Source organism: Echeneis naucrates, chromosome 24 (genome assembly GCF_900963305.1).
Source record: "Echeneis naucrates chromosome 24, fEcheNa1.1, whole genome shotgun sequence".
Lineage (NCBI taxonomy): Eukaryota > Metazoa > Chordata > Actinopteri > Carangiformes > Echeneidae > Echeneis > Echeneis naucrates.
In genome coordinates, this window is record NC_042534.1 from 6,837,514 (window position 1) to 6,847,730 (window position 10,217).

General features: G+C 41.0%; 2 protein-coding genes across 2 annotated transcripts; both read left to right on the top strand.

Annotated features, from left to right (window-relative positions):
- Positions 1-3,136: 3,136 nt before the first annotated feature.
- ttc32 (tetratricopeptide repeat domain 32) lies at positions 3,137-5,483 on the top strand. Its single transcript, XM_029496828.1, has 3 exons — positions 3,137-3,302; positions 3,414-3,580; positions 4,669-5,483. The coding sequence occupies exons 1-3, from the start codon at positions 3,187-3,189 to the stop codon at positions 4,794-4,796; spliced, it is 411 nt and encodes a 136-aa protein (XP_029352688.1). The 5' UTR covers positions 3,137-3,186; the 3' UTR covers positions 4,797-5,483.
- A 271-nt stretch (positions 5,484-5,754) lies between these two features.
- zpax1 (zona pellucida protein AX 1) lies at positions 5,755-10,217 on the top strand. The gene is made up of 21 exons (XM_029497099.1): positions 5,755-5,774; positions 5,857-5,933; positions 6,007-6,102; positions 6,188-6,312; positions 6,551-6,694; positions 6,763-6,843; positions 6,920-7,084; positions 7,151-7,247; positions 7,322-7,539; positions 7,621-7,777; positions 7,860-8,068; positions 8,147-8,264; positions 8,365-8,564; positions 8,631-8,745; positions 8,834-9,003; positions 9,077-9,171; positions 9,247-9,377; positions 9,455-9,644; positions 9,727-9,868; positions 9,937-10,063; positions 10,138-10,217. The coding sequence occupies exons 1-21, from the start codon at positions 5,755-5,757 to the stop codon at positions 10,215-10,217; spliced, it is 2,757 nt and encodes a 918-aa protein (XP_029352959.1).

Sequence of the window (10,217 nt, forward strand, 5' to 3'; positions counted from 1 at the left end):
ATAGAACAATCCAATTGCATATTTACTTTATTATGTACCATTTTGGTCAAAAAGTTTTATATATTTGTTTGTGAATCCTTTGAAATTACATATAATGTCTACCAAGATCTATAAAAACGGACAAATTTGACAATAAAATAATCACACATGAATTTAAACCAAACTTTTTTTATCTTCATCTATGTTTTCTTCCTCTATTAATTGGAGCGTAATACTGACAATATTATCTATGAAATCACTTTCATAATCTTACGAGGTCTAACCATGAGACAACAACAAAGTTAAAACACTAATCCTGGATAATGGCCATACATCATGTTTTATGAATCAACTCAAATCAAATCACATTCATTTATATAGCACCAAATCATAACAGAAGCACTTTACAAATTGAGCTGGTCTAGATCAAACTCCTGAATGATTTAAAGGGACACAACAAATCCCTCCATGAGCATCTACTGAATGTTTTGTGCCTGTGAATGCTTAATTGAATACGAAGCAGAATGGCTGGCATGGGTTGCAGACCTATGCTTTTATGGCTTTAAATACATTATTAACCGGTTACATAAACTTAAAACTTGATCCCTCATCACAGACAATAAATTCCCCTCAGTAAAAAACCCAATTATGATGAATCTGACATTGTGTGAATCTGATAAATTATCTCTCTAGCTATACATTCTCAGGGTGTGGGCTAGGGTTGAATGGTCACTGTACATACAAAAGAGACATTATGCCAGCAGCTCTTGTGTAACTGTACATTTCTGTGGCATGCATGTGTTTCTATGTCAATATAGAAAGACAAACATGATGGTACAGCTCTGACTTTTTTTGTTAACAATGTGCTATACTTCACCATGATGTCTCAAAAACAGTCAACAGTCTGGAGACAGAAGGGAATCGCTCCCTAATCCCTAAACCTCAACAAGAATTCAAGCTAAAGATAGATTAAAGTCTAAAATGTACCCCTGACAGAGCTGAGATATCAATTCGGTTGAACTGGGTTGAGAATTTAATGGATTTCATTTCACCACCTTCACTTGTGTTACCCTCTCTTTACGATAGTTATTTTTTTTTTTTAACACCCATAGTGTCGCCAAACAAAAAAACAACAGACAGGGGTCATCATGTTTCCTCTGGAACGAGTTGGCCTGTTTGCCTAAAACACCACCGACAACAGAGCTCCTCTGTCTGCAATGTCTGTGTGAGGTGGAGAGCCAACATGCCAACGTTTACTTCTAGTCTGGTTTGGACTCTTTCCCTCCTTCCTTTAACCAGACAGCTGTTTTATCTTTGTTATTTCATGGCTACCACACACACAGGCGGTCAGAGGGGTGAGCCCACCAGTGTTTCAGTGGGAGAAGACGAATCGGACACACATGCTTTTGAGAAGTGAAAAAGACTCATAAAGTTTGGTGCAACGTGTCCCTGCTGAGGAGGTCTAAGTGAGCAGTGTTAAGGAAAAAGCTTAATCTTTGGAGTAATACTAATTTTATGATTTTAAAGTTCATAGGTCGTAATGTAAATGTTCAATGCGAGCCTTTTAATGAACATTTGACAGTATAATATCTGGAAAATAATAATAAAATGAGCAATGGACTGAGAAGGTCACAAATCACATTGTAGCACAAAAAGGGATGGATTAACATCATTTGATACTCCGGCATTAATGTCATTATACAACATGAAGTATTAATAAAAAGCTGTGAAAATGATACTTGATACACAGTCTGTGTGCTAGGTTACACACATCCATTTGTGGTTAAGAATTTCTTCTGTAACAGACGTTGACTGCAGTGAAAGGTGAACTGCAGTGCTATGGGTCTGTCAGTGATAAATGTCTGTCCTGGTTCTGCCAGACTAAAGTCGACTTTGATACTTTGTGCTAATTCTCTCAGCAAACAGCAACATTTAGAGTGCGATAAAAACACCAGCTTTGAAGCTCCTGAACATAACAATATTTGCTTCATGCGTTCATGCTATTCTGCCAAAATAAAACTTTTAAGCCTTTTGCAAAAACTGAAAGGAGTTTTCAACGAAAAATGCAAAACATAGTATGACCTGGATCTTTTTCTCACATTTGACCATAAGCATTTAAACCCGCTGAAATCTCTGCTCCTTTCTGCTGTTTGATCTGTGTCAACTCATACACACAGCCTGGAGATAAATGGGCTGTAAAAAGGGAAGTGCATGGCTCCTGACTGACCTCTGCTTCCTTAAGGTGTTATTTTTCACCAGGGCAGTTGAGCTAGTCAGAGAATTTCTCACTGGTTTGCCTATAGTTTGGCCTCCCTGTTGTATATTTACTTCAGTGAATGTCAATGTCCTGTTGTGACAAATGTTCCAGTCTGTTATGGTTCCATGCGTTTCTCTGAGATGTTGTTATGCCATTTTATCATCTCTACTGACAATATGTGACTATTACTGTCACATAAACCTCGCTGTAGGTTCACATACATTCTGTGCCTAGTTTTTATGTGGTCCAAGTCAAGTGTGCCATCTGCTGTTGGTAAAAAAAAATAACATAAAAAATCAATTGGACTGTAACAATCTTGTTACAGCTCTCTAATCTTTTACAAGTTATGTTTATAGTATCATATTAAAGTGAATTAAAACTTTCCAAAGGCTAATTTTGCACATGCGTATTGAAATAAACTTGCTTATATTTTATGCATATGTATCAATCTAAAATATGTTCACATTCACATATGATAAAATAACATCAGTATCAGTGCAGGTTAGTGCAGGTTAGTGGCCAAACTGTTATAATTACAGAAAGTAGGTGTGGTATGCATAAATTGAAACTCCAGCATATATATATATAAAATAATGCTATCACATAAATATATATAAAACGTATATGATAATATTGTATGTTTATGTTAATGCTTCTTTTAAATAATGAACGTTTTCATCACTCTTATTACACTTTTTACTTCAGAAAGATACATTTCTCAAGGTCATAGAGGAAACTCTGGTCAAGTGTATGAATTTTATTATTTATTGGCAGGATTAGATTTTATTATCTCTCCTGGTCGAGGGCCATTGGAAATAAAGACCGGGATAAGCCCCGCCCACCGACAAGGCACGACAACATGATTGGCTCTGTCGGCAGACGTCACATCCGTGTTTTGGAAAAAAACTACAAACCGTCCAGAAGCAGCAAACCTTCACAGAAGGCGCCCCATGGAGGAAGACAGGTCCCTAACACTTGAACATGCCAACAGTGAGTTTAAAAAGAAGAATTTCAGTGAGGCAGAGCAGCTGTACTCAGTATTTATCTCCTCCTGCCTGCAGCCCAGGTATCGTCTTTATCGGAGAGGTGAAGCTAGCTAACACTTAGCTAATGCTAACCATCGTCTGTGTGATGAAAGCAAAAACAAAACTGATCTGTAGCTGTCATCTTTTCACAGGGCATGTGAAGCTGCTAGTCTGGCCACTGCTTACAACAACCGTGGACAGATAAAATACCTGCGGGTGGATTTTCATGAAGCAGTGGAGGATTACACCTCTGCAATAAAGGCCGACAGTCAGTTTGAAATACCTTACTATAACAGAGGACTCGTCCACTATAGGCTTGGTAAGAATAGACACTTTGTCACGAAGAGAAACAGTGAATGTTGAAAATATCGGAAGAATAAAACGGACTTCCGCCAAGGTTTTTCAGAATAAATGTTCTGTGTTGTTAGAGATGAGTGATGCGTTCAAAAGAGAAAAGTCACAAGACATTCTGACAACTGAAAAAATGATGTGAGTGACTTCTTATGGACTTCACTGTTGGAAACTTTCCAGTTCACTCAATCAAATCATGAATCATGCAACTATGTTGGAAGATTAACGCCCATCTCACCAGCAGAGTAACAGACACTGGGAGAATGTACACCAAGCTGCACTGAGTCTCTATTCCAAGTTTGATTTGCTCACTGTGGCCTCATCTTAATTTCAAACAGTTTTAATGTGTCACCCATCTGTAAGTCAGTAAGCGCAGTTAAGTTGGTACAAAGAGACTTTGTTTTGGAGGAAGGAAATGGTAAAGACACTTGGCAGACAGATGTGTTGGTCTCGTAAAAATGTGTGATTATTAACAGGATTGCAGAGGAGGTGAAAGGAGAAACTTGTCCTGGGTATGTGGAAAAAGAACGATTAAACCTTTCAAACTTGTCAGACAAACTAGTCGCGTGACAGTGCCATTAAGTGATTGCTCATACTTGATCCTAAAAAGAGCAGTAAAATAAACATTGGATCGGGTCTGTTTCATAGCATGTGTTACTAGTTAAGATTAAAAGAGCAAAGTTTCCTGTTTACCCTTTTTGTGTACTCCTTCTGCATTCTGCATGTGGTGATTGCTTCTTAGCATTTGTCACTGTTTGTCTGCTCATAAGCTGCCTTCAAACAAAATCCACTTTTAAACTAATATCCATCGTAATTATTTATAGTCAACCATGTAAATGATTTTCACAAGATTATCTGGGATATTCCTCAACAGCTGTGTGAGCATTTCTGAGGACACTAGATGGAGCCATGCATTTGCTAATGCAGATGCCTGCCAGCCCAGGTGCTCATGCTGTTTAGAAAATAAAATACCTGATGCTAATCAAGCCAGTCTAACAATGTATCACATCATAAAATTGTATGATTTATGCATTTGTATTTTTTTATGTCTTATAGGTTTTTTTGATGATGCCAAGAGGGACTTCCAGAAAGCATTAAAGCTCAATCCAGAGTTTAATGATGCCAAAGTGAGTCTGCAGCAGACACTCCTGGACCAGCAGCAGAAGATTAACAGGGGATACTGACCACTTGAAAATAAAATGACCAATAAATTTAGCTTATTTTTAATTTATCCTGCAGTTGCTTAAACAAGATGGGCTGTGCAATTGTTTGAGCTTGTTCTGTGTTTATTTTATTTTGTCCCATAACAAATTAAGAGATTGAATTTGAAGATGGACTATTTTAATAAGTGTCACATAAACCTTATGAAGCATTCTGCATAAACCAGCATGCTGCTGAAAATGAGATGATGTTCGAACATAAAAAAGGAAGGAGACATGCCACAAGATCAGGTCCAACACTAAAACAGATTTTTGTTCAGCAGAGTATTGATAATTTCTTGCACCAACATCAGATTCTGAGCTTGAACGCTTTTTAATGGCCTGAAAGTAAATCATTATATAAGTATGAGTGGACAGAGGAGACTCATCAACCCAAAAACACTGGGTCAAATGATGACTCCTGGATTTAATGTCAGCAATAAAGGCAAAACAACCTCTCAAAGACACTTGAAATTTATGTGGCCATAAACGAACCATGATCAAGTGTTAACACTGGGCAATGATTTCAGGTGATGTGTGGTTTATAAGAGAGGTACATAATCTATTATCGCTGCTGTCATTTGTCAATGTGGGTGGTGGTTTTCAACAGATAAAACGCATATTTGGTGAAATGCGTGTGTAAATATGTTCATAGTCTGCAGACAATAAAGATGTTTTACTGATTCTTGTTTGTTAATTAGCTCATTTACAGATTTTGTGGTTTATCAGGCTGAGCCAATGAGTGTGCAGCAGGTGTGGTGTTGGTAATGCATATCACCTGTGCATCGTTGTCAGGTGGCACATAAAAGAGCTGGTGGCGGGTTTGTAAGGCAGTCAGCCACTGGAGTCTTGGTCTGAAAGTGACCGTGCTGGGGTTTCTGTGCCAAGCTCTGCTAGTGGTTGTAGTTTTTTTTTTGGGTTTGACTGGATTGGCAGCAGCAACATGAGAGAGCTGAAAAACATGTAAGTTTGTCTTTTCTCAGATGCACTTTTTTTTTTGGTGATGTCTTGACTGTCTCTCAGTATCTGTGCGTCTTTGGTTTAGGTTATTATGGAGCTTGATGGCTGCAGGCCTTGTCTTGGTTCAAGCAAGGCCAAGCATGAAGTTCAATTTGCAGTCAAGTAAGTTGACTAATAACTTGTATTGCAGGAATCCCTTCAGCTATGCTCCCTGAACTGCCTTTTCTCCCCACAGGCAGTGGCTTAAAATCAGACTGTGCTGGCAGTCTAATGAGGTTGTCGTTGGACAAGGCACTTGCAGTGGGGAACCAGCTTGAGGTGGAAGCCATCAGTGAGTGGACCCCCCCCCCCCCCCACTAAACATGAGCAGATGGGGTGACTGTAAAGTGATCTGTCATGTTTGCACCTTTTTCCAGATGGCACCCAGCATGTTATACTGACACCCAGCTTGGCTGCTCAATGTGGATATAGTATGGAGTCTGACCCATGGGGCAACACAAGAATCTACACATCTCTGCTGGGCTGCTATGTGGACAACAAGGTTGTTCTGACATCTTGAGTATTACTCAAGACTACAAAATATTAAACCTAGAAGTTTGCTCGGCAGTATTTCCAAAGACAAACTGGGACTCTTCTGCTATTGCTCTTAAAAATCAAACTGATTTTGTGTAATGTTGAAAGTGAGACTTGCAAATGACCTGTAGAAACTTTCCAAAAGCAGCAAAGCTTTAAATTGAACCAGGTCATGCTTTTTATCTTCTACTCATCCCACTCTATAGGATGACGTGACATTTAATGTTGGGCTGAAGCTTCAGATGTACAGTGAGAGTGCCTCAGATGTGGTCAGTCATGATGTGACTCAGACTTGCAGCTACTCCCGATGGGCCTCCAAAGAAGTTCTTTGTGAGAGGAACTACATGGAAGTAGGTTATCTTACTCTTTCATACCTTTCTGTTGCTGGAAACTGTAAATCTGGTATTTCTTTTCTTAGGTGTCAAACCGTCTGGCTTCACCAGACACTAAAGGGCAGGTTCAAGATGTCAAGGACACCCAGCTAAACACAATCCCTGGTGTATGTATATTAAGGTTCACTTCAATGTCTCAATATTCAAAAAGAATGAAGTGGCTTAAATTTCTTTTTCCTTTAGGACTCAGGTGCAGCTCATGGTATCTGGAAGATGACATTTTTCACTCCTGAACCTGTTTCAATGGTGCTGAGGGAGGCTGAACAGGCTGGCTATGCTGCCATGGCTACCTCAAGTCGCCTAGTTATGCGAAGCCCGTACAACACAGCTGAGACTTATTCTGAGGATGTAAGCAATGCACCCATTTCTGTCTCTTTTCCTTAGTCCTCTTATGACACAAACCAACTTGTGTAGGTGGCTGGAGTCCCCATGGAAGTCTTCAGGGCAAGTGTTTACTACAAGGCACAACATGGCTTGAGTGTGGTGAACTTGGCAGCAGCATGCCCCACAGGTAAGTATCAGCAAATGATGCAGCACAACTTAGAAAAGCCAACAATTGAGTCATGGTTGTGTTCTCATTAATAGGTGGCGTCCTGTTTACTGAGGAGCTTATTTCATGGCACGTACCTCGTCGTGTGACACCATTGATAGATGGCAGCTTTAAAATCCTAGAAATGCACATGGGTATCAACGGGCAAAGGCTGGAGAAATCTCAGATGGCCACTCGTGGCTACAGGCTCTCGACGACAGACTTTCATATCGTCATTGAGATCCCAGTGGGGTCGCCCGATGGTTACTACAAGGTTGGATGTGTCTAAATTTAGACAAGACTTGGGTCAGTTGTCAATTTCTGAAGCTTATTAAAATGCCATGAATAATTGCAGAGCCATGCCCCAGATTACCAGTACCACATCACCTACAGTGTAGAGCCCATGCTTGATGTACTGTGGAAGGCAGATGAAACCAAAGATGAGAACAGATACAAGGTTCTGTTTCCCATCACCACCCCTCTGATGGCCAGACCTCCTCAGGCTGAAGACAGTAAGCCCTAGCTGTACATTTCCCCACTGAGGAACTGAAGATTGGCTTGCAGAAAGCAACTTGACCCCTTTCTGTTCCTCAGGTACTGTTGCAGAGAGCAGGCTGTTCAGTGTTCATGTGGGGGTCTTTCTTCCTGATGTGGAACTCCTGAACATCACATTTTCTACTGGGGTTCTTAGTGTTGAGGAATGCAATGCCAAAGGCTTCACTGTCAATGAGCACAGCCTCCCTGATGGAAGGAAGAGCTTCTCTCTGCAAGTTTCTTTTGATGCTGATGTTGTCCTGAAACATGTGAGTAACACTCAAACATTTGTACCCATTTAAACCATCAGCTGGTTCCCTAACATGACCTGGACTTTGGTTCTGCAGAATCCTGAACCACTGGTTACAGTCTACTTCCTGCCTCTGATCTTTGGCTTTCTCACTTCCCCGGAAGAAATGCCCTTTGGTCATGCTGTAGATCTGGAAGCATCTCTTCAGGATGTTGGTGAGGCTGACTACTTGGTTTAACACCTTATTCAGAATGTCTGCCTTTCTAAAATGATAACATGGCAGAAGCTATGCATCTAAGTTGCCTTTCATCTTAGTGTTGCCCACCCTCTCTGGTACCTGTGACAAGAACCTGTTCTACGTCAGTGTGGCCTATGGTAGTCAAGGGGATAACTTCCAGACCATGATTGGGTCACAACACTTGACCACTGAGCTGGGTGAGGTCTACAACTTCAAGGATAATGGAACACACTTCAGCCTTGTGGTGCCATACCAGGCCAAGGATGTTGTCTTTGAGGTGGGTGAAATGCAGCTCTTGCAGCTGACTAGACTGAGCAGCATGTAACTTTGTTCTGTCTTTCAGCTGATTACCTCTGAGTCAGTCAAAGCCAGACTTGACCTGCTGCTGTGGGATCCAAACAACAACTGGGTGGTTGGTGACCTCTACTTAGCCTGCAACTTCCCCTTGACAACAACCAGTATGACTTAATTTGCCACATGCTTTATCCAAATTTACCAAATGATAAATACTTGGTGTTAAGCCCTAAATTACATTTCTCTCCTTAGCATGTCACCCTAATGGCACCATAACTGCTCTGGCTGTGAAGGTGGAGTCAGTCCCCAATCTTGACCCAAGTTTGCTGACTCTGAAGGACACATCCTGCAAACCAACTTTCAGTGATGCTCGCTTTGCTCATTTTGCCTTTGCTGCTGATTCCTGTGGAACAACCAGAACAGTTAGTTACTGCCACCTTTAATTTTGTTAATCTCTATTCCACTGGCAACTAATGCACCCTGTCATCCCTTTAGTTCTTTGACCACTACATGCTGTATGAGAATGAGATCAGCCTCCACTACAATGGCAAAGGAATAACCTACACATCCCCAGTTGACCCTGATTACAGGTGACTGCTCAATCTTCTTTTTTTTTTTTTTTTTTTTTTTTGGTGTGTTAGGTGATCTCACACTTCTGTTTCCAGGCAAACAATCTCATGCTACTACATCGTCAATGACACGGAGACTGTGGCATTCAGCTATAAACCAAGAAGCAAACACCCTGCAGCTGAGATTGGGTCTGGTCAACTGCTGGTGCAAATGAGACTTGCCCAAGGTAAGAGCCTTCAACTGGACAGTCCTTTTATAGTCCCCCCCCAAACACATCCCTGTAATATGGTGTCCTCCCTCCAGATCTGTCATACAGTGTCTTCTACAATGCTGAAGATTATCCAGTAGTGAAGTACTTGAGAGAGCCTCTGTACTTTGAGGTGGAGCTGATACAATCCACTGACCCTTATTTGGAGCTCATCTTGGAGAACTGTTGGGCAACTCTTGACATAGACAGGAAGTCTCTTCCCAGCTGGGACATCATTGTGGACAGGTGACTTGCAGCTCAAACAACTTAATCCTGTAGGAAAGTTAACAGTTTAAAGCTTCAATGGCAAAATGTTCATCTCTTCCAGCTGCCCAAACAACGACGACAGTTATGTGACCGTCTTCCTTCCTGTTACAAGTGACGCCAGAGTTGCAGTCCCATCACACTTCAAACGTTTCTCTATGAAGATGTTTACCTTCACAAAAGATGATGAGGTTCTGAAGGATGAGGTAAGTACAAGCTGTAGCACATTGAACAGATTCATGCAGCCCTCCATGCTTAACATCTCTGTCCACAGATCTACATCCACTGTGATGCAGTGATTTGTGACACAAACAGTCAAACAGAGGCTTGCAGAGGCCAATGTGTGCATCACTCAGGCATGAGTAACTCAGCACATCAAGGGCTGAAAGGAGTTAAAAGGGGTAAGTGAAATGAGTGACCTGAAATTTGAAACTGATATTAAAAAAAAACCAACTCACTCTTCCCCTATTTCCAGAACGGCACACAGGCTCCATCACCCACAGGAAGCTCTCCTCTGGACCCATACAGCTCTCAACCACTCAGTCAAACCTCTAA